This window comes from Elgaria multicarinata, chromosome 3 (genome assembly GCF_023053635.1).
Source record: "Elgaria multicarinata webbii isolate HBS135686 ecotype San Diego chromosome 3, rElgMul1.1.pri, whole genome shotgun sequence".
In the NCBI taxonomy this organism is placed as follows: domain Eukaryota; kingdom Metazoa; phylum Chordata; class Lepidosauria; order Squamata; family Anguidae; genus Elgaria; species Elgaria multicarinata.
In genome coordinates, this window is record NC_086173.1 from 38,120,229 (window position 1) to 38,145,431 (window position 25,203).

General features: G+C 41.9%; 2 protein-coding genes across 2 annotated transcripts in view; both read right to left on the minus strand.

Annotated features, from left to right (window-relative positions):
• Positions 1-1,194: 1,194 nt before the first annotated feature.
• On the minus strand, positions 1,195-11,638 carry LOC134394488 (sterile alpha motif domain-containing protein 9-like). Its single transcript, XM_063119998.1, has 3 exons — positions 11,546-11,638; positions 9,285-9,330; positions 1,195-6,409 (listed from the first exon to the last, which is right to left on the minus strand). The coding sequence occupies exons 2-3, from the start codon at positions 9,286-9,288 to the stop codon at positions 1,680-1,682; spliced, it is 4,734 nt and encodes a 1,577-aa protein (XP_062976068.1). The 5' UTR covers positions 9,289-9,330; positions 11,546-11,638; the 3' UTR covers positions 1,195-1,679.
• A 10,389-nt stretch (positions 11,639-22,027) lies between these two features.
• Positions 22,028-25,203, minus strand: part of ERN1 (endoplasmic reticulum to nucleus signaling 1) — a 69,597-nt gene continuing 66,421 nt past the window's right edge. Inside the window, exon 22 of the mRNA XM_063119999.1 lies at positions 22,028-24,673. Within this exon, the coding sequence (XP_062976069.1) occupies positions 24,467-24,673 (207 nt within the window). The 3' untranslated portion in view covers positions 22,028-24,466. The remainder of the gene's footprint in view (positions 24,674-25,203) is intronic.

Sequence of the window (25,203 nt, forward strand, 5' to 3'; positions counted from 1 at the left end):
TGCTGAACTGACCTCTGACCCACATCCAAATTGACCGCTATTAGCCATAGGGTAGGGAGGAACAAACCTCCCTCTGTCTGGTTTTGCTAAGCGCCCAACGTGCCATCACTGCTGCTCATTCCTGCCTGCCAGGCTGTGCAAGCCCCTGGCGGGCTCGGTGAGTGGTCTGGGAGTGCCCCACCGCGAGCTGGCATTTGTATGGAGGATGGGGATTCTACGCCTCTACTATTGTGGAATTTGCTCTTTTACAGCTGCCATTTTGCACAGGAGTGGACAGCAGCAGGATGCTCCAGAACCATGTGGGGCCTGATGAACATGTGCACGAGCTCCACAATGCTTGGAGAGCAGAAGGATCCGGGTGCAGGGGAGTCCACCAGACTCCTGGGCAGAATTTACACTATTGCTTTAAAATGGTTTATAACTGTTCGGGTCCAGGACACACCCCATATGCAGTTTTCAAATTTTTTTCCATGTGAATGAATGAATGTTTGTTTATTTCGGTCATTCATTCACATGGAAAAAGATTTGAAAACTGCATATGTCTGTCATATCCTGGTTGGTGAAGATCTAGCCCTAGACTCAATTGGGTGTCTGTGCCATCCCTTACACCAGAGTGATTTTTAAAAACAACAACAAAGCATTATTCTGACTTCTTTAGCTGTGCATGGACGTGTGTTCCTGCCCCACATGGTTTTGGTTCAATCCCACATGTAATTACCTTAAATGGAATTTATTGATGTTCATAGGTTGTTAGAATGACATCCGAACCTGGATGCTGTAAATTGTTTAGGGGTTAAACAAGCCATTATCAACCCAACAATAAACTAAGGAAATGAGGAAAGCAGCAGAGGCAGTGCACTTGCTCGCTCCTGCTCACCCCAGCCAATGCATGGGTTAAACAACACACAAATTGGTGTTAACGTGCAAATCAAGCTACTGAATAAGCAAGTCGATTTTTTCCAGACATGTAGAGATAGTGAAAGCTTTAAGTGCCTTATTTTTTTACGTATCAGGCATGGTCAGTAAAAAAAAAAGTTGGCAACCACAGCTCAAGGAGCCAGAGCATAATGCATTTCTCTTTTGCACATCTTTTACATTCCCAAGATTTTCTAAGGGCACTAGTCCACTCAACAGAATTATTTATTTTTATTATTAATAATAACAATCTGGGTGATTCATAAAAACAGTATGAAAGCCATTGAATTATTTATTTATTGCATTACTATACCGCCCAATAGCCGAAGCTCTCTGGCGGTTCACAAGAATTTAAATCCAAGTATAAAACAACAGTATAAAAACATGATATAAAATACAATATAAAAGCACAACCAGGATAGAATCAGCAGCAGTGCAGAAATACAAATTTAAAACAGCAAAGTTAAAATTAATTTATAGACTGTTAAAATACTGAGAGAATAAAAAGTCAATGCTTTTCCAATAGGCTGCAGCAAAATTTGTATTTGGACCCATTTCCCTGCTTCCATACATGCTCAGAAAGAGAGTATACATTGACTATATATAGTCCTGCCTGTTTGAGATGCTAGGCAAATTTTAGACTGGTCATTAGAAATTGTTTCTAAAGAGGCCCTGCAAAGAGAAATGTAAACTCAAGCACAATAGTAGGCCTGGTACTGTGGGCAGTCTGATTCCTTAAACCTTGCAGGATATTGAGATATTTCCTACATTTTTATCCGAATGTCATAGGCAACAAGTCCATTGAATGAGAAACCTAGATAAAATTTTACATTTTCATTTCCTGGCGGCACTGAATCAAAATGTAAAGGTAAAATTGGAATCCGTCCAGAGTGACCCACTGCAAAAACCCGGCCGTCTTCTGTCCATCCATCCACTCTTTCTAGGACTTTATGTACTTCACCTATTTTCCACACTTCCCCGTTTTGCCAGTTTTTTCGCCGTTCATCCAGGGAGCCCTTCATTAATTTATCAATTTTTGTCTTGGGCACAATCTTCCTTAGGCCATAGCCTTGCGCCAAGAAAAATATTGTGTAGATTCTTTTCTTCCTTGGAGCAACGTCTTTTATTTTGATGTCATATAAGCGCTTCAAGGTATCAAGGGCTGATTTTAATATATCATCTTTATCAGAGTTAGAGTCTTTGTCCAAAGCAGCATCAGGCCAGTAAAGTAAAGTAAGCAAAAAATAAGCACTTGCGGGAAATGTTGTTTTTCTCCTTGTGTAGAATCTCTTGCTGAGTTCTCGAAGTTTTTGAAGGTCAAGGAGCTTGGAAGAGCCAGGGGACAGACATGCTAGTGTAAAATGACATAATATATAATTTGCAAGGTCTGTGTCTTCTAGACTCTCTTTCTGTGGATCTTCTGAGTAGAAGCTTATTATTTTTTCAAGATTCTCAACTGATTTCTTATCATTCTTATTATTATCTGATAGGAATGACAGAATAGTAGTGACATTCCCACCACCATGTTTATAAATATTCATTTGTCTGATCAGCTGGATTTTAGATCTTGCACCTTTTTCTTGAATAAGTGTCTCTGAACTAAAGAATGTTGCGTACTTCTTACATAGCTTTATCAGCCATCCTCTGGGATTATGCACTTGCTCTTCTCTCTCATTATCATCTGTTTGGTTTTTATCTGTTTGGAAATAACTTAGATCTTCTGAAATCCAGTCCAGAGCATTATAAATATTCTGGCGTAGGCCTTTTAAGCGACTGTGAAGTTTTCGCCATGGCTTTTTAATGTCTTCTGGTATATAGTCTGTAAGTAAATACTGGAGAAGTTCAGGATGTTCGCCTTTTGTATTTTTAGGAAATATATCAAGTGTAGATAATAGTTTCAGTAAACGGCATCCCACTTCTACTTCTCCAAAATAACCAGAGTTATTCATGCTGTCTTTCTCAAACTTTGCGGCTTGCTGTTCATTTCTGAAGCACTCCATAGCTTTAAGAGCAATTTCTATAATTTGAATGATGTCTTCAGGAGTGTCTTCATCTGATTTTTTTTCCACTCTAAAGCTAAACCATTTCCTATACACTTGTCCCTCTGTGTCTAAAATAAAAGAATCATTTGGCAAATGAGATTTAGCTATTTCTGCCCAGTATTTTGCATCTTCGAATTTTTCATAATTGTAATGTAGTCTGGCAAGTTGTTGGGCAAAGAAAGCATCTCTTCCCAGGCACTCGTAAGCATATTTTAAGACATCTATGGCTTTTTCTGGGTTTTCTTTGTCACAGATGTGCTCAATGAATGGAGAGAAAAGGCTATCAGTGTTATCTCCTCTACTCTTTTTATCACGTTTTATAAACAGATGTCTGATGAACTTTATAAACTCTTCCCGCCCAAACCTATGCTGAAGAAATGCCTTTTCCTGGAGAAGTTCCATGGCAATTTCACTCTGAGTCCGACGTCCAGAGAGCTGATTCAGCATTTCCTTTGCAACCAGGTGGTGTATTATTTGAATGGATGAAATATAAGTGGTGGTTTCTCTCAACTCAATGAAAATAAGCCATGCCTGTTCACTTAAGTTACTTATGAAATCATATTGTCTCATTCTCACTTCTTCATATGCCCTAAGCCCCAAGAAAGCTTCACAGTGGGATAAAGAAATGTATGAATTGTGTACGTAGAAATTGAGCAAGGCAACATACCTTATCAAAGTAGTTTCACGGGAAGAAAAGTCTATATCTTTGAGCAGATGCTCTACAAATTCTCTCACGTATTCTGTTTCAAATTCATTACTCATGAGGACAAATGTAATGATATATTCTAACTTAAAATCCTTCTGATTTTCAAATTTTTCTAGCTTTGTTCTGAACAAGTTTTTCTCTTGGTCTGTCAATTTATGAGTGACAGCGACTGTATCCTGAGCAGAAACCTTGCAAAGCTTTTTGGGGTCATTGGATCGTTTACAGCAAAGGAGGATGAAAGAGGGCCTGGAAGGATGGCGTTTATTAGGTCCCATGGCATCGGCTAAAGAATAATTTAATTCATCAAGGTAGTCTTCATCATAATCTTCCACCAAAAGGAGGACAGGGAGAGCATTTTTGAGATCTTTTTCATCATAATGTCGGAATTCAACTGCATGCTGACAGACAGTAGCAACCGGGTATGTTGTTTTGATAACAGCACATCGTAAATCCTTCCGTTGTTTCCACAGCACTTGCCTTGCAATGGTACTTCCTCCACTCCCAGGGTGATGGAACACTTTCAGTTTAGTCACAGGATACCTGAACCGATTCCCCCACACACAATCATTCAACATTCTAGAAACTTCTTTACAAGCTTCCCTTTCAATAAGCTCTCCACACTTCCTTTTATCAGCAAGCCAGAAATTTTTCCAACTGACTTTTTTACCTCGATAAAACATTTCATCTATCTCCTGTATTTCTCTTGAACTCAGAAGATCTAGTTTGATATCATCACATTGATCAGCGCACAATATTTCAAGAGAAAACATTTTCTCTTCTTCCAGTGTGGGAAGTGAGCACAGCCCCTTTGTGGAAACTGGTAAATGTGTGCAATTCGTTGTAGAGGGCAGCATGTTTTGGATTGTGGCATCTACATGGCTTAGCTTCATGCCTACGATACTCCTCTGTTCTAGTGTCTCAATGCTGCAGGATGCCTGAGCCAAATTAGCCCACTTCTCATAGTTTTCTCTGGACTCAGCAAGGCATATTATGAACTCCATGCCATTCATTTCACTGTAGAATTCATGGAAAGTGTCTACAATTGGTTTCTCCACAGGTGATAGCAGTAGAAAAAGCACTAGAAAAGATCCCTTTGGAAGGAGCTCATCGCAGATAAAAGATACTGCTTTCTTCATATACTTCCTCTTGACTCTAATCCAAGTGTTTTCATCACAAGGTTTCTCATCCCCAAGGAAGTCACTGCGTCCATTGCAAAATATCCAGCTTTTCTTAACAAATAGGCACATATGTTTTTGAAATTCAGTTGTGCTCATCTTGTTGTCATTAGAATAGTTTTGCAAGAAATGAGAGCTGGTAGCATGGTGTTCTTTGTACTTGGAGTACAAACCTGATACATTGGAGTCCTCATCAAAGTCAAATACACAGAAGATGTTCATGTACTTCAAAAAGTTAATAGAATTGAGGTCTTCCTCTCTGCATTTATTTGTAACAAGAATATACCACAGAGTGTCATCCATGTAGTTTTTGCCATCTGTCAATAAGATGGATAATTTTCGCCCTAAGTTTTGAGGCTCATCGATTTGATTTTCATGATTAAGTAATTCAGCCTTTTCTCTCCAAGCATCTCTTTCTTGTAACTCCTGAATGAATGTCACTAGATCTTCATTCTTTACTGGTTCAGATTTTGAACCAACTCTTTGAAAGGCAATTTTATCCTTGTCAAAGTTTACCTTTTTATTTTTTTCATTAAAATGCGGCAGACGAACTTGAAAAAACTTCCCTTTTACAATGTTGGATGATGGTTCAATGTCAACTTCTACTACAAAATATTGCTCGTGAGTGCCTTTTTGAATAACTTCAATGAAAACAGGAGGGTGAATGCAAAGTCTTGCAGCTTCTTGAAGATTTGAATCAAAGCATCTTCCTATGTAATCTAAAGCATCCACATACATGTCTCTGTCACTTATCTGTATCCCACCTATCTCTCCATGTTTCCAGCCCTTTTTCTCCACACTATCCATGATTCCAAAGTGAATAGTACCATTTGTTCGGACATTAAGGCAAGCAGAAGCAAACTTAATCACCTCATGGGCAAGCTTTGCTTGCAGTCTTAGTCTGTCCAGCTTTGCAGCTGTAGCAAAAGATTTGTATTCGTGGCAAGGGCTAATTAGATTGAGAACTCCTGTTTCTGGGTTGAGGACTGTATTTCTAACATACTTGAAATTAATGCTGTCACTGTTGAATGGCCTGAATGGGCTCAGGCGTACTTGGTCTTCCAGAACAAAAGTATTAGTTGTGCTTTCTATTTTGCTAAAAGCAGAAATTGTATGTGCCATGTCCATCTCATTTGAGCACTGTTGTTGTGAAGCTCCATGTGATAGCAAAACTGGTTTAATATTGGATTGTTTGTGTTTGGTTTCTTCTAGAACACTTTTTTTCTCTTGGGTTGATGAGTCCAACTCTGTGGGTTTGGAGTTTTTCCTATCTGAATTGGTTTTGTTGCTGACTGATACATCCACAGCCTTAATGTTGTCATTAACTACTTTGGTGACATGTATCCCAATATTCTGCTGCAAAAGTTGATTTCTTTTGTGCATTAGTATATGGATCTGGCCTTGTTTCATGCCCATTCTCTTGAGGAATGGCTCATCTAATACTTTGAGAGTTGGACCGGTTACTTCCTCTTCACAGAGCTTTTCTACATACTCTTTTTTAATTCCAACGGATTCTAGCCAGCACTTAACATGACTCTCGTTCCATTCATCAAGAGGTAATTCTTTGTAATCTGAAAATAAAATTGATATTTTTCAGTATGGCATGAAATGTCATGCAGTCCTTTCCAAAATCCTGTGTGCGTTTAGCTAAATTTCACTTTTAGAAAACTGATAGCTTAGTAGTTAACATTTCGTCAAAACTCGTGAAATGGGATTAATTTTGGGTCGCTGCATGTCACACAAAAATTCATTACCTATTTCTTTTTTGAGTATCATTTGAAATTGTTTAAAAGAGCTGAGTGATTTAACATAGCAGAGTAGAAACTCTTCTCTACGTTGCCTGTGACTCAGTATCTCCCTTGGGTAGAAACGGCTTTAAAAGTGTGGAGAGCAGCTTCCATTCAGTGGCCATCTGCCTTCCAGTAGCTAAATTTACAAACAGTTCATCCGTTTTACCTATTAAAGAGCTACTTCTTACAACAAATAGCAAACTACAAAATAAATGTGCATGAATTGCACCTTTTCTCTTTCCCACTAGTTGCTTGTGTGTATTTTAAAGGAAAAAGCTACACTTTATATGTATGTGTAACCTCCAAAACTGATGTGAGATGCATGTGTTTTGTAGTTGGATATTCAAGTACAAAAAATATTTGTTATAAAAAGGGCAGTTCACCCTATTTCCCCAAGTGGTAGGAAGTTCCAAGGATGGCCTCTTTATAGGGTGGCTTTCCTTGTCATGCAGGTTAATGATATCCTTGCAGCACCTGTTTATTTATACAGGATATTGGGAGCAAGCAGGTAGCTAACCATGTATCAGATTCTGAAATAGCAACTGTATGGATCCAGTCCAGCTAAATTTTCAACTCTCTTTGCGATTAGAGGGATTATTACTTTGTCTCTGCTTTAAAGTTTATTATGTTCTGCCTAAGGGCGCAATCCTATGCATGTTTAGACAGGAAACAGTCCTATAACTCCCAGCATTCCCCAGCTGTAGTACTTTTTTTGGTCTAACATGCATAGGATTCCTCCCGAAATACCTGATCTTACCACATCCATATGAGTAATTCCAGCAGCCCCCTTGGCTTCCTGCATTCCAGTATCACTGCCACATAACCCTATATGTCTAAGAGAGTCATGCATATATGGATATAAATATTGAGGATAACAAAACCAACCCTGAGCATTTCTACACCAGGGAAAATCTTGCACCTTTACCGCAGTTTTCTCCTCCCTTTTTCTTCCCAGGATCATGACAATGCTCTCTTTACACACACTTCCCTTCCCACCTCCCCTTTTCCCCCAGCCTTTTTCTGTTTCAAATTAAGCCACAGAAATCCTTCCAAAGTACGAGAGAGGCACTGGAAGTTAACAGTGTCATGTAATCACAAGCATGCTATATATAGATTGTTTAGAGAAGCCTCGTAATATTAATGCTTGATCTTAGGCTATGCAGCATAGATAATAGAATTGGGCTCTTATATCCCAGCAAGGGCTAGTTACTCTAGTGTTGGGAGCTGAAGCTACCCTGCTCTGCAAAAGCAGCTATCGTTAATCTTGTGCCATCTAAGGATTGTTTCAAAAGGATTTGTTCTTGTTTTAGAGCGTCAGAGTTGTCCAGTTACCTACTCAGCTCCCTCCCCACCTGGGGGGAGCACTGAGGGCAATTCCCCCTGGGCTCGCATATAGAGGGGTGGCCACATCAAAAACGACAATCAACATTGATCGATAGACAGTACCGCATTGTTGCCTACTCCATTCTCCCCTCCCGCTTCCTTGCACAAGTATTCCACTCATAAGCTTCATACATCCAAGGGTAGGAAAATCATGAACCAAACTTCACTATAGGTTGGTAATACCATTTTCCCATAAATTAACTATGTTAAACACATCTTAGAAACACAAGCTGTAGTCGGTGGCTAGTGCATCACCAATTAGACAATGTTTTAGAAATGGGATCAGCTACTCTCATACCCCATTAAAAAATAGCAACTGGTCCTCCCCCCCTCACACACACTTGTGCCTCTGTCCTATTCTTTCTGTCTGTGGTGGGAGGAATCAGATGACCATGCCAGATAGTTTATTATCTGAGAGAGCTCATTCTCCCAAAATTCTGGAATCCATTGCTTCTGCCTGACTCAGAACCTCTTGGGTTCCTCTTGGCTAGCAGCTGCTGCTCTCGCCACTGCCTAAGACTTTGGCTTCAGCATAGCTGAAGAGCAACTGAGAAGGCCTGAGGTAAACAACTGAGGTGCAAACTGAGGGGGGTTGGTCTTCTTGCAGAGGCCTGATAGTGTGGCAGAGTGATCCTCCTGTGCATCTCCCACTCCTTCCACCATTTTTTCATTATAAAATAATCCTCAGAAAACATGACTCTTCTGAGCTACAATGATATTTGACACTATTTCCTGCCGCATGTAGGAGAAGTTGCACATTTTGGGCTCTGGGCACATTTGGCAATTTGATAAACTCTCCTGGGCACCACCACAAAATGGCTGCCATGGCAAAGAACAAGTAAACTGGCAGAAAGACTGAGTAAGATGTGAGATTCTGATCTGGACTACCTTTTAGTAAAACGTTTTTAAAATACATAACTGCTAGATATGAATTTAAAGTAATATCTGTTTTGGTCCTCAGGCAGCCGATGCTAAGTGTTCTGAAAGGGCAGCAAATTGTTAGAAACACAGTTATTTAATTTATAATCACTGTATTTTTACAGTGAACTAAGGGGACAGCTGCCTGTAGGATTGTCTACTTCAAATGTCAAAAATCCTCACTGAGCCATGAAGCTCACTGAGTGACCTTGGGCCAGTCACTATTCTCTCAGCATAGCCTACCTCAACGATTGTTTTCAGAATAAAATGTAGGGACAGGGTAGGGAAGAACTATATATACTACTTGAGTTCCCTTGATAGAGGATGGGATAAAAATGTACTAAATAATACAAACCCATGTTGCCTTCGTAGCTGGTTTCTTCTTGCACTAATAAGGACAGCTAAAAAGGAAAATAAATGTGTGAGAGATGTCTAAGGATAAGTTGGATACATTTTTAAAATGTTTGTTGCTTGCAATGAAATGTACAAATAAATAATATTGAAAAATAAGGATTTTGTATTATGCCAGCACACAGACTAAGGCTGGGTTCACACAACACACTAACCTACCCAGTGTGGGTTGTTGTTGAACTGTGGGTTATTGTATTGTCTGAACACACAATGCATTTTCTGCACAGTTGATGTTAACCATGCATTGTGATTTGTTAACCACCCTGGACAACCCAACAACAAATCAAGGGTTCTCAAGGTGGCTTGTTTGAGAAAAATAAACTACACTGCATGGTTAACAAACCACCTTGTGGAAAACACGCTGCGTTCAGACAACACAATAACCCATGGTGTGAACCCAGCCTTAAGCAATGAGAGAATTACTGTACTATTGATTTTTAAATTATACATAAATAGTAAATTCAATTTGAATTCTGTAAGCATAAGCACACATCTCTGGCTGTCGCTCTCATAAAGATTCATTCCAGAACTCCCACAGGCCAACACTCTAAAGTCAGCCATGCTGGTTCTATACCAAATACTTGCTTCCCTTCGGAGGTAACATTTCTGCCCTCAATTTTGAGCATAAGAAGAAAAATGTTCCATTCCATTTTCAAATTATGCTAGTAAACAGAGAGTTGGAACGTGAAAGTAGCTTAAATGATTTGAGCTTTTCTTTGGGCCCTACTTTTGAAGTAGAGATGCATAAATGTCCCATTACTCTAGTACTCATGGTGCCTTATATATGCATGCCAAATCGAAACTTTCTGGATTTGGTGAAGGCGTAGCTTTTACCTATTCTGAGGTACAGTTGCCCCATATTTTGAGAGACAGGTATATGTTCCTCTTTCAGATTTTTCTAGTAAGAGTGCTTCGAGTTGTTTGAGTGCCATTTTTTAAAAAATAAGTGATGTGAAAGTATATGACACCTTTTTGTGGTACACTTCTTGGCCTCCATTTTGACGGAGAATATGCTGCTTCCGTTGTGGACAAAGCTTACACCAAGCAGGACTGTGTTCCAGAGTTTCCTAAGTCCATGGCACAACATCAGTTAAAAAGTGATGGGGTTGTCTGGGACACCTTTTCTACTTTAGTGCACACCATGATTGACTCCTCCATAGATTGTGCAGCGTGATTCTGAACCTAGACCACTGGATGGTTTAGAGGCCAAATAAGCAACTGGTTAACTGATTGTTTGTTGTTGATTTAACCACTGGGTTCTTTAGCCCCCAAACAACCCAGTGGTCCAGGTTCGGATGTCATGCTGCTCAACCTACGAATGTGCCCATTGTAGGTTATGTTGTAAAGCAGAAGAGGCAGACATGCTGCAGGAAGCATCCCCAACAACCTGCAATCCAAGTCTATATTTATTTTACCAGATCTCCAGTCCATATTGAGAGATTGATCATGCCTCCATAGCAGGTTAATAGTCTAGCCAGGAACAGATATTCCAGGCCTTGGCTCTCCTTTATGCCCATAATCTGAGTTTTAAAAATACTTTTTGGTCCCCAAGATGACTAAAAGGTTTTCCTTTGATAACTCAGGTCACCCATGTGATGTTTAGTGCAGGGCGCAGTGTGCCTGTGGATGTTAGATAACTGCCCCAACATTTCAGCAATTCCTCCAAATCCAAATACATGAATCAGACTTAGCTTGCAACATGCTTATCTGTCCCTACCAGCTAGGAAGCAGGGGTCTCACCTTAATTTCCTTATGGAATGTAACCTCATTCCCCATTTCATAAGGCTACTCTGTTGCAAAGCAAATAGATATTATTATAAACTAGCTTCATTTTTATATGTTAGCATTTATGAGGAAAATCTGCGGAATCTCTCCCACATTTCCTTCTTTGTGGCCTTTTTAGAATGAAACGTCAAATTATTTGCACAGCAAACAGGTCAGGGAACCTCTTACCCAGAGTTTTCTAGTCAGCACATAGAGCCCCATGTTTCAGGGAATACCCCGAAACACTATAATGGGACCAAAGTCATGGCAATAGAGACAAACAAGAGTAGGGCATCAAATCTAGGCACATACTGTTGGGTGACATAGTAAGGTGTATCTAGACTGGGTAAATTAACCAATGGACAGTGAAGATACTTAGAGTTTGCAGTGGCAGGGGGAGATACTCCTTACTGTGTTGGAGGACCTGACTGCATACTTTACCTTGCAATTCCAGTGACTTTGCTCATGATCTGGGAGTGGTAGAAGCCAAAACTAGTGCAATGACTGTCTTCTACATTACTTTTCAGTCCATGGAAACCTAGAAAAGAGGATAATGCTTTTAGGAGTTAGCATAAATCCATCTGGACCCTCTCTAAATGCCATGAATAAGGCAGGGCAATTGTGTGATAAAAACTTAATCTGGAAGCACCCATAGACTTTCCCCCTCCTGCTACACTGTGGTGGTGGTAGTAGTAGTAGTAATAATAATAAAGCTTTATTGTTCCAATCCATGGTTACAACAAGCACAATAAAAACAATACCAAAACAAATCATACATAAAAGATCAGAAATTTTGCTACACTGTGGTAGAAAAAGTGCACTGGACTCATGTTTAAGGGAATAAAGAAGGGTGATTATTGTAATTCTGCCATAGGGTGCTTGGAAGAGGTACAAATCACTTGAACGTAGCACTTTTGTAAAACAAAGAAAATGAAAAGGAGCTGTAACTCTGATGCAAGGCAAACAAACCTTGCAAAACTTGTGAACTGCCCAGAGAGCTTCGGCTATTGGGCGGTATAAAAATGTAATAAATAAATAAACAAACCATAGCAGTGTTTAAAAGATTTCGAACAGGGAGAGAAGCAAAGCTGTGCTTTAGGGTTGTGGAAAATGTAGCTAAAAGATTTTACAGGGTTAAGTGAATGATGGGGAGAAAAGGACACCATGGTTTCCTCACCACCTGTAATAACTTCCCATGCTGTTTTATTATCCTTGGTGTATAATGCCAAAAAGGGGGCAGCAAAGTACTGTGTTTCAATCCATAAGTTTCATGTATTTTAAAGGGTTTCTCAAGATGGGACCGGAATGACTCATGTAAGAGAAAATGGCTTTCTTATTTTTAAATTTTATTTTCAAGACTGTGTTAATATAATATAATTTCAATGAGATAACGTTCATAATAAGATTAGGTGCTTAGTAATACATAATGATGATGATGATGATAGTTATTAATATTTACATAACTCACATTCAATATCACACTTAATTAATCAATAAAGAAAATGGCTTTTGCCCAAGTCTGCTAAATACAATTGCCATAAGGTCAACGACAGCAATCTGAATTTTATTTGCCTAGTGTTCAAATCAGATTTTGGGCTGCCATTCCTTTCCCTATTAACAGAGACTTGGATTTGTGTGCAGAGGGCGCTGTACTTGTGTGTCACAAGCTGCCCAGCCTATATAGGAAGTTCCACTGTGATTCTTGGGTGAAAAAAGCCTTACCCAGAAAAATGTACAAGGTCCTTGCAAATTGAAATGCAATAGCAAATGTGCCTTCTACTCAGTTGAGCCATAGTAAATACAACAGCTCAGTCAGCAACTAATGCATTTTTTTTAAAATGGGATTATCCCTTAAAAACTGCTGCCGCCTTCAGTACTCCTGTATCTAATGCTGCACGCCTGTATAGTGCATTCCTGATCTTGATTAGAATTCTTTAAAACAGGCTGGTGGGGGTGGGGAAGAGAGAGACTGAAGGCAGGAAATGGCATTTCCTTTTAAATTTGATGCCTGACACCGTTGTTTCATGTGGTTTCCTGGTAAACCCGATGCTGGCTCAAAGAAGCATCTTACCTTGGGTAGCAATGTTGAATCAGCAAAAGGCTCCAAGTCGGCTCCCAAAATAGCAAACTCCGAGATGCTGATTTGTAGAAAGGGAAGGAACAGTCTCCTTCTTACATGATCTGGTTTACTCAAAAGTGTTAGATCAATGTTCTTTTCACCCAAGGACGAGATCCAAACAGCCCTTAAGCACGACTCCACCATTCCAGCGACAGAGGGTTCAAAAGCGCTTTATTGATTAGTAATCAAGGCCTGGTCTCTTCAAAGGGAGCAATCAGACAAAAGACATAGGGAATATGGTACAGTATTAAAGCTTTCAAGGGGCAGGGCCCAGTAGCAGCATTAACCAATCAGAACATAACACTGAGGCATAGTTAATTATGCTAAACAGTCCTGTAAACAATACCTTTGGCCTGACAGTAAGTTACAGAGAGTTAACTTCAACACAGACAGCTGGAGCCAGGACTCTTGTTTATATTAGTAATCAAGGATGCAAGGACGCACACAAGGAGACATTCTCATACAGGGCATTTTGACATTTTGCTTGGAGTGCAATGGAGATTTTACAGTTTCCTGTTAAAAATGGAGGTGGTTCTGCTAACAAAAGTAGCTGAGATAATTGCCTGGCCAACAAGTCTGACGCACACTGGGAAAGATACGGCGCGGCACGGCGTCCTTTGCCACCTCTAGTTCCGAGAGAGTGAGCCTTATACTTGGTGCAGAAAACTGGAAGAGGGTCCCATGCCCCCCACCCAGCAGCCTCAAATGTGCACTAAATGCGAGATGGTTTCTCTTACCTTTGCCTATTTGGGGCCGGAGCAGGGGGGGTGGGGGCGGTAGACTGTGGAGTGCGTGAAAAGCTGCAGCCGCCTCTGTGCACCTCTCTTGCTTTCTAGCAAGGAAGGGCGGAAAGTAATTCATGTAGCGGGATGGGGTGGGGTGGGTCACGGGGAGGAAGGGTGCTTGGATTGGCTGGTTCCAGGCAGCATTTTGTTTCGTTTTGTCAGAAAAGGAGGGGTCTGGACAGCCAGGGTATGTAAAATCATACTGCCTCAGAACTGTGGACAGTTCTACCAGCTCTTCTATAAATCATATCTAGCCAACATCATGGGCCTAAGAAAATGATCTGTGATTTCAGTATGCTACGTTTTCTTAACTTGATGCGGTAATTGTTCTTGTTGCTTAATTCATAACAAATAATTTTTGTTATGAATAAAGCATAACAAAAGTTATCATTCTGTTTTTGCTTCTTTTGGCCATGATAGATAGGTATGAGAGTGACCATCACTGCGGGAAATTTTCTTCCAGCAGAGATGTTTTGCTAAGCTAACCGTCTTTCCCACAAAGTTTGCACTTAGGACATACAATGCCTTACATAAGTATTCACCCACACAGCTCTGACTTGTCCCTGGGTGGGGGGCATGGGACCCACTTGTCCACCATCGGTGAACAGCAATATTCAAGTCTTGCCACAGATTCTCAATTGGATTGAGGTATGGCCTTTGACTGGGGCATTCTTAGACACTCAGGTTCTTGTTTTTGAACCACTCCAGTGTAACTTTGGCTGTGTGTTTAAGGTCATTGTCCTGCTGAAAGGCAAATGTAGTCCAAGGTCCCTTGCAAACTGAAACAGGTTTTCCTCTAGAATTGCCCTGTCTTTGGCTCCATCCATTTTGCCCTCAATCCTGAACAGCTTGCCACGCCCTGCTGATGAAAAACATCTCCACAACATGATGTTGCCACCACCATGCTTCATAGTGCGGACGGTGCTCTCAGGGCGATGAGCACTGTTGGCTTTTTGCCACACATAGTGTTTTGTGCTAAGGCTAAAAAGTTCAATTTTGGTCTCATCAGACCAGAGAACCTTTTCCCGCATGTTTGCTGTGTCCCCTACATGCCTTCTGGCAAAATCCAAACGGAATTTGATATGGTTCCCCCCACCCCACAGCAATGGCTTTCTTTTTGCCACTTTTCCATAAAGCCCAGCTTTGTGGAGCATCTGGGGGCGTTGCTAGACGTACCGGGTGTTCCGTCGTTGAGGAGCGGTGAAAGCGGCTTTTCCCGTTCAGCCGTGACGCCTCATCATCCACACCTGCCTTCGATTTGTGGCGGAAGTTTGCGCCGGTTGTGCTGCTGCCGCCGCGAGAACGGTTGCGCAGCCACACCGGCCTGATTGCCGCGGCTTTTTTTTTCGCTCGCTGCACGGTTTGCGCACGTCCGAAAGACCGCAAACTTGCGCAGCCGTCAGCGATGCCGCCGCCGGCCCTGGCGGCGGCAGCGGCGGCAGTGCCAGTGCCAGCCGAAGTGCTGCTGGTGCTGTTGAGGGTCAACATTGATGCGCTCACTTCCTGATGGGGGTCGTGGCAGGTGTCATATGACCCGAGGTCAATCGTCTGCATGGCCACTCTGTGCCTACATCTCCCATCATGCCTCTGAGGTGTCGGCGGCGATGACCGCCTCTGTGCCCCATCCCAAGGAGCCAACCCACATCTGGCCGTAGCCATGGCAGCAGCCCACAAACAGCTCTGCCCTCTGCCAGCCTGGTACCCACACTAACAGGCAGCGTACAGCACCGCCATTATGCGGCCACGGTAGCTGCCCACCGCAAGGAGTCACCAGCCACTTTTCCGGTCCTCCGTTCCTGCGCAAACTGTCACTGGGGAAATAAAAAAAAAAAGCCGCTCCGCCGCGCTGCCCCAGCTGCCGGACTGCGCGCAAATGGCGGAGGCGGCTTGACCGAAGCCGCTGACCACTCCCCCTTAGCACGCCTTTTCCTGCCCAGTGCGGACCGCAGTGACCTCACATCCTCCCACACGTACTCCGAATTACTGCGGGACAGCAGGAAAAGGCGTCCTAAAACTCACTTTTTTAAAGTCGGGAGAAAGAGGCTTCACCGCGGGATAACGGCGGATCCTCGTGAACGTCATCTGGAAGCCTCGACGTGACTGCGGAAGGTAACGCGCGCTAGAGCCTCGTCTAGTAACGCCCTGGGTGATAGTTGTCCCAAGGATGGTTTCTCCCATCTCAGCTGTGGATCTCTCCAGCTCCTTCAGAGTTACCATTGGCTCTTGGTTGCTTCTCTGACTAATGCCCTCCTTATCCAGTCACTGAGTTTTGGTGGACAGCCTTCTCTAGGCAGAGTCATGGTTGTGCCATGTTCTTTCACTTTTGAAATAATGGATTTAATGGTACGCTATTGGATGCAATCAAGACCTCTTAGTTTTGTATTTGTAAATCATTTTGTAGAACATATCGATTCTTTCCCCACTTCAGCGTTATGGACTATTTTATGTAGGTTAGTGAGAAGAAATCCTAATTAACTCACCTTTAATTCCAGGTTGGAATACAACGGAATGTGGACAAGTCAAAGGTGTGTGTGCACGCACACACGAATACTTATGCAAGATTGTAAGCAATGTTAGTCTAACTCAGGAGTCCCCAACTATTTTCAGTCAATGGATACATTTGGAATTTTGAGAGTCCTGTGGGTGCTCTCACAAAATGACTGCCATGGGATGACATGGCTGGTCACAGAACACTCATTTTCCAGAATTCAAACTGGCGAGACTAAAAGAAAAGTAATTTGCCCAAGAACCTTGGTATAAGGCAGAGGTAAGCTTAAAACATAAAATTACTGTTTGAATTCATATACAGATGGTGCTGGAGGACAGTCCTTTATTTGTAGCATGTTAGCCTCCCAGTTAATTAAAAAATAAAAAGGAAACAAAATTAAAAAATCAGGAGGGGCAGAGAGCCTGGACGACACCAGGTCTAACTTAAGTAGGGCTGACATTGGATACAACCAATGGAAATTATTATTTGATGTATGATTAGTAACTATTCTCTTGCTATGCTTATTTCAGTGAGTCACTGAATGAGAAGCAGAAGGGAGGGACTGTAACGCCATGCAAGAGCACATGCTTTGCATGCCAAAAGTCCTGTTTAATCTCTAAGTAGGACTGGAAAAGAGTCTTATGAAACCCTGGGGAGTCACTCTTAGTACTGAACCAGTTAGTCCAATGGTCTGATTCAGTATAAGGCAGCTTCCTATATTCCAAAGATGGTGTGGTATGTGTTGTATGTATTTTGGTGCACAACAACAATATGGAAGTTTTATGTTTTCAAGACACTCGAGGGTTTTCTTTTAAAAGATGCACCATGATGGTGAGCTCCCTATTTCTTACAATCTATGACAGGGATTACCGAAAGTGATAGTATTCGGTTCAGTCTCATTAGCTTGATTTTTCTATACATAGTTTTGTCTTGGATTTCAATATCACAGTTATTATCATTATTTATATATTGCATTTCCATACCACCCCATAGCCATCTCTGGATGGTTTACAAAGATTAAAAAATATTCAAATATAGTATACAAACCACTTACATAAAGCACACAAACAAACAGTATCCATGAAGGCAACATATGTCTAAAAACAACTTTGAGCAATCAACCATAACCATAACACAAATCCAGGACCTGATTAAAACTCATTGTATGGTGCCAAATGCCTGAGAAAAGAGAAAGGTGCTGAAAAGAGAACAATGTTGGCACCAGGCAAGCCTTATTGGGGAGATCATTCCACCATTGGAGGCCACCACTGAGAAGGCCCTTTCCCTCACTGCCGCCTTCTGAGCTTCCCTCAGAGGAGATCCCCAGAGGGAGGATTGAACTGTATGCCTTTGACCATGTGTGAATGAACACCCAAAGCTGGGAGCAACCACAAAGGAACTGAACCAGTCTTGCCCAGACGCATCTGGTTGGCTCTATTGTCAAAGTGCATTAGATGAGCTGGGTTTCTCCGAAACAAGGATTTAGGGTTGTCTTGGAGAACTGTTCTTTAGCCACATGAACTTTCAGGTCATTTACTCATCCTTTGTCACTGTACAGCTGAACACCCTAACTGACAACTGCAAGCAGCAGCAATCATCAAGATGCTTTGAAGTTGTCAACCACACCCACATGCATCTTGTCATTGTATTGTCCGAAAGAATTAGATGAACAAAATTCTCAGAAATAAGCTTTGAGTGTTATCTTTGGGAGCCACATGTTGAATGCGTGCATCCTAAGGTGGTTGCTGTAGTGTGGCAATACGCTGGAAGTGTGCACATGTAGCATGAAGGAGTTGTTGTTCTAACCTGGTGCACCCACTTTGTACATTGATGGTGCTATATAAATAAATAATAATAATAATAACTTTGGAATTCCCCTCCCCATACTGCAACATTAAGTGGCTGGAATGGGTGATGCCTCAAAAATAGCACTGTTCTAGAATCAGTGCTGGAGGATTCAGGTAGTTTCGTCTCTGAGATTTTCTTTTCCCCACCCAGTGCTGGTGACTCTTCTTAGAAGGCAAGAGATGTAAGGGCTGACAGAGGGGCTGTCTTCAGAGCGCCAAGTTTGCGTTGCTTTGTCGCCAAACTCCACAGTATTGCTGGTGCAGGATGGCAGCAAATAATCTAGATCAGCCTTCCTCACCCTGGGGCGCTCCAGATGTGTTGGACTGCACCTCCCAGAATGCCCCAGCCAGCTGGCTGGGGCATTCTGGGAGGTGCAGTCCAACACATCTGGAGCACCCCAGGGTGAGGAAGACTGATCTAGATGATGGGTGGCAGGGCGGGCTTTAGGCTCGCCAGGCCTGCTCTCTGCCCAGGTGGCTGGTGACCAATCAGGGATCGCCATCCACCCGGCCATGCCGCTGCCGCCGTGACTCCAGAGCGAGAATAGAGAGTGGATGTGCCATACTTGCCTCACTCGGTGTGCAGTGGCCGCTAGGTTGTGTGGTCGACGCAGCGCCACTACTCACTCACCCTGGGGCTTTCTGTTCATTTAACAGCCCCAAATTTTGAACAGCTCTTTCATTGATGGATTTTCCCACACTTACTTGTCACCTTTAAATGGAAGCAAAATTTGCTATACTCACGTGGGGTCACCACCTCACTCCAATAATGGAGCCAGACATCTGGTCCTCTCGTTCAGCATTATTTGCTCCGACAATGGCTACAGCTCTCGGGATTTTAAGTTGTTTCCAGCCTGGGCCCTTTTGTGTGCAAAGCATGTGCTCTTCCACCAAGCCTTGGCAAAGCTTCATGGCCAGTACTAATCCCACATTGGCCACTAGGTGTGGCATGTACTAGCAAAGGGGCAGCTGCAGCCGTAAGGCAGCAGTTGTATGCACTTAAGTTTCACTGAGCATAGTGGGGCTTACATCTAAGAAAAAGGATATAGGGTCAGGCAGCAATTTCAGTTGGCATCTTGACTCTAGGGAACAGACGTGCAAAGGATTCTCATCTGTTTCCTTCAAAACTGCTGGGTAAATTCACTCTTCATGTGACCCCACCCCCCAGGAAATCCTGAAAAGGATTTAGTTAGAGAACTAGACCCAAGCTTTGAATATTTTCTTCCAGCAAAGAGTGCCTAAACCCTCCCAAGAGAGGTTTGTCTGGGACCCTTTCTGGAATTTTAAGACTGATTTATTCTGGTGGACATCCTGATGATATGATTTTTAGTCGGCTGTGGCTGATAGGGTTTTTTATTATAATTGGTGATGATGTTTTAACTGCTGTTTGTTTTGCTTGGTTCTTCATGCTGGTGGCTGGGGAGGGGGGAGGTGCTCCTTAGTAAGGCATTTGGGAATGAAACCTGGCTGCAAACATCCTCTTTATGAAGAAATCGAAACCATCAGAAGCACTTTTTTCTACTCGCAACCCCCTTCAATATTTTTCGTATTGCAAGAATTATTTGTCCGTCTGTCCCTATTACTGCCCCCATGTGGATGGCAGAAGATGCTGACTCATGTATATCTTTTGTGACTTACTGCACATCCTTATGGCATATTTCCCATACTGTCAATAAGCTAGTGCAGCACATTTTTCTGTTTCTTTCCACCTGACATCCATTTACTTTATCAGCTATGCAATCCAGTAAGGAAGTAATTCAAGCCTAGGATCCCATGCCCCCTGTGTACTGTGGGGAAATGGATGCACTAAACTGGCTCTCAGACATTACATTTTAAATTTACATGGGATCATCTCATTTTGGCACACAGGTAGTTTTGACAATATTATTCCACCTCAATGTGGGGCTAGAGCAGAGAAGTCTCTACATTGCAATCAAAAATGAACTGAAACTATGAGGGCTGGTGCACACACAAAAATTGCCACGCGGTGGGTACCCATGTTCTTTCTTTTTTAAAACTGTATTTTTATGTCATTATTTCAGTACCATGAACATGGGCTAAACATAGCTTGAAAAAGTTAAAATAATCAAACACAGGATGCAGCGTACAGAATTACAAAATGTTCACTGACCATAAAAATGGGTACCATGTTGTGTAACGTACGTGTGTGTGTGTGTGTGTGTGTGTGTGTGTTTGCATGATCTTTAACATCCTTCATATGGTGGGTAAGCTTGTCCATTCATAAATGATCCCAAAGTCTTTGAAACCAAGCTTTGATAGAAAAGTCCACTGAATTAGCAATTGTTGTTCTTGCTACTTCTAAAGACTGCAAAATCTTTATGCAGGGTGGACTGTAAGTCAAATATATCCCAAATTGCCAGTCTTGGTAATGTTTTGTTTGGTCACATTGTTAATTTCTTTGAAGACATGAGTCTTCTTTAAATGAGCGATTTATAGCACACTTGCAATTGGCCATTCACGGAAGTTCTTGAGTCATTTTGACTACATTGTGAGTCTCCTGTGCATCTCCTGCTCTGTTTCCCCGTTCAACTGTTCAAAAATAAACCTTGGAAAACCTGTTTCCTTCTGAAATATGTTGGGATTTCCTACTGTGTGCAGGTGAAATTGCGCTATAAATTGCCCACTAGAGGGCACTGTCCCGTTGAACTATATGGGCTGGGAGGTTCTAAATTACAAACCACGTGGTTGCTTTATAGACTATATTAATGTGATTGCCTTTAAAACCTGGATGAAACATAAAGGGCATTAAAGGGGATACTGCAAACACTAATATTTTTGCCACAAAAGTTTCCACACCACAAAAGTTGCATTGATGAAAAGATTTCTGATTCCATGTAGATGTTTTAATGCAGATAGAATTACCATGATCTCATTAATAGGAAAATCCTATACTTCTGTATATCCTATCTCTATCCAATGAAAATCTCCCTGATGATATGAATGTATTAATTGGTGTAACTGAAATTCTTTGGGCTGTAGTTCTAAATTTGGAATGCTTAGCTCCCGCCCCTTTTCTTTATGGCAGGTGCTTTTAATTGTTCCCTGTGGTGGCTGTCTTCATGTGGCAAACTTTCATGTTCAGCAGCTTGCCATGTGCCCTGGGGATTTCTGCCCCCCTCTGCTAATAGTTTTCATTTAGTTCTGTTTATAAATGTTTTTTTTAAAAAAAATGGACAGGAAATGAAAAACCAGTTATTTGATTGCTTAATCAAAATGTATGCTGTATTACTGCATAATGTAATCCCTAGCAATATGCATCCCAGATCCTTTATAAAGACTGCTGTCATTGTACAATATGTAAAAATACCAGGCATGTTCCCCCCTTAAACAAACTTGACTAGGCACAAAAGGATCGCCATGTGGCGTCCGCCCCACCCGTACATTTTCCTACATCATATGGATAAACCATCGGGTGGAACACGGAACTCACAAACTCTACTCTTCAATCTGGGAGCTTGAAGTTCCATTTAATTCCTGTTTGAGAGGGCCCCTGGCTTGCGGGGAAGAGGGCTTGGCTGACATGCAAGCAGTGTGCATACCAAGGAGTGGAAGGGAAGGGAAGGGCCCAATGGCAGTTCTTTTAAGGAGTGGGGCTGTGGGACCTTCCTGTTATGGAGAAAGATGGTGCATGCCATTTTAAAATGAAAGGACACCACGCAACTGTTTCAAAATCTATTTTTATTCTTTATCTGTGTGAAGTTCTTATTCAGAAGAAATATAAAAGTACTGTACAGAAGAACTACAAAAATATGAAATACCATTTCAATTAAGTTAGGTTAAGACTACTATTATTTTCAAGCTTTACAGTCCTGTAACATCTGTATTTGGATATCTTACCTTAATATCTGCCACTGCATTATAAAACTAGAAAAATCCATTTCCCTGTAATGAATAGAACAAAAGAGAAAGCAAAATCCACATACCCATATCAATGCCCAATCATACAAATAACCATTAATAATTTACTCATTTAAGACACACAAGAGTACAGCCACACAGATTAAAGGTTTCCTTATAATTAAAAGATTTTTATCCAGATTTAATAAAAATGCACAAGTTGGTTGAAAAGATGCAGTATACCTTTTTCTTGTCCACTTTTAAAAATATGATTACTGCACCAGAGAGAATTTTCTTCTTTTTTTCTTATAATTAAAAAGATTTGGCATGCTTTATACCCGTACCATTTCAATGTGGTACCACTTTGTAGTAAAAATTAAATAAATATAAATATGTAAAATAAATATTTTGTAAAAGAATACTACAAATAGGATGTTGAAACTTTGGAGAACATCACCGGGAATTCTTAATGCTGCACATGCAACGTGCACCACAGTTTTAGGGACACTGAAAATGAAAAATGCATCCTTCAAAATGGGAAGCAGATACCTCTCATTTTAGCTTTCCAGGAGGATCCTGTGTAGACATGAAACTGGTGTTTCTACTGCTTGACAGAACCTCAGTTAAAAAAAATACCAGGTTTTACTGTAGTTTTTAAAAGATAATTTATATCCAGCCCTGTTTTCTCCTGTTAAATCCTGCTGCCTCTAGATTAACAGTTTGCAGAGCATTCCTAGGGGGGCTTGGGGGTGGGGGTGGAATAAACCACTGCACTCCCTAAAGCCCTGCTGGACTCATTCCAGCCACTGTAAAAGGTGTGGGTGTGAGTGTCCTTCCCCCCACTTCCCCCCCACACCTTTTTTATTGATGAGTTTCTTTTTAAAATTTTTGTTTATGCCCACTGGCTTCAATACAAGGAAAATAAATACACTGGCTCCAGAGTTTATGCACTTCTTTGCCCTTTCCGGGGCCTGTCAGGGGAAAGAGGGAGCTTTGGATCCAGTGGATCCAAGGCAGGGGAAGGCAACCTGCACGCCTCATTCAGTCAGCAGAGGTTGCCCATCCGGCCTGTGGATAGTTTGGGGACCTCTGTGGGCTTCTCCCCTCACCCCAAGCTCTGCCCCTTTGACAAGCTCCACCCACTGGCATGAAGGTTACCAGGGGTGGAGGTTGAAGAGGAGGTGGAGAAAGAGGACACACTCCTTTATTTAACTCCCCCTGCCACAAGCGGAGCAGCAATGGTGGCAGAGCCTTGGCCACTATCCAGGGAGGGCCTTTGTGGGCAGGTCTCCCTCTCCATAGGCAGAGGGGAACATCTACAACATCAAAAAGCCCTTCAGTGGTTCTCCTCGGGAGCTTAGGATTGATCCCTTAACCTTACAAACAGAATTAAGGAGCCCTTCTAACTGTATTGACTGTTGCATCTAAATCACATCTACCAGCTACTCACATTCTTGTAAAAGAAATCAGAAACAGCATCTGAATAGATTTCTCCAAAAGTATAAGGGATTTCCAGTACTTGTGACCTAAGCCAAAGCTTGTTCCAGAAATATCTGGATTTTTTTTTTTGGTAATACCATGCCATGTAGTCTTGCATATCTGTGAACTCATCGCATTTGGAGTAATGCTTCCAGTTGGCAATTTCAATGACAACTTCAGGTGTATGCAAAAGTACTCAGAGACTAATGTTTGAAGATTCATACTTTTCACTCCAACCACTGGCATGTTTGCGCTAACGTATTCCCTTTAAAAACCAACCGTGTCTGTTTTAAGTGCACAGTATGGCAGTGGTACAATAGGGGACGGAAATAATGTGCTACACTTAGGTGGCTCCTTCCTGAGATCCGGAAGGTGCTTGGCAATGTTATAGTTCCAGTCAATAATTGTTTATGATTCTGTGCAGTAAAGCCTGAATGCCAGTATAAAAAAAGAGCATACAGTGTAGGTATTTCTGAGATCATAATGATGCTTGTGTCAAGCTGAACTATTTTATACTCCACTTCACTTTTTCTTCTTAGGAGCTGCCATTTCGCTGCTCCTCTCTTCCGCGGTATAAAGCTGTGTGCAAGTTACCACGTCTCCTTCCTTGGATTCCAACCTGGAGTCCTCTTCCTGAGTTAGAGCAGGCAGAGTACAAGGCACGTTTGAGAAGTCTGGATCTCTCAAAGAGGCTTTTTCACTCTATGGAAATCCCTCCAGTCACCCTGCGAAGGACGGGCCTGTTTCACAGCCCCGTATGTGCAAAGAACAAAGGCTCTCCATCTTTCAAACAGCATCTCCAGGAAGAATCTGCCCATCAGAGTCTTGCATATAATAAGGCTGGAATAGTCTTTCCTGGCAGCAGATTCGCATAGCATGATAGGTATGCAGAAGAAGGTGAGGGAAACGCAATGTAAAGTAATGTACAAAATCATCTGGGACAGTACCCAGGGTCTCCTGCACCTCAGGGGGCAGCTCTCTATAGTGATGTTTCTGGAAGAAGTGGAAAAAAGAGGATACAATTAGATGTTTCCAAGGAATTCATATTTTTAAAGCAACAGTTTAAAGGAATTCCCTGGGTGTCTTCTGTGGGAAGAAGGGTCCCTCTGCCTGATTTTTGGTTATTTATTTATTTATTCCATTTGTATCCTTCCTTTTCCCTCCAAGAACCCAAAGCAGCGTGCATAATCCTCCTCCTCTCCATTTTATCCTCACAACAACCACCCTGTGAGGTGGGTTGGGCTGAGAGTCTGTGACTGGCCCAAAGTCATCCAGTTGGTTTCCATGGCCGAGTGCGGACTTGAACCCGGATCTCCCGACTCCCGGTCTGACACTTTAGCCACTACACCACACTGGCTCCACATCTCAGTTCATCCCATTCAGCAGGGTCTCCTGGCTCTCTGTGCAGCGGTTTCAGGGGGCTATTTACTCCGCTGGAGAAAACATATAATACCTGTATGTTTTCTCTAATACAGTGAATAGCTCAGTGTGTGGGTGTGGGTGTTTAGATTGTGTGTGTGTGT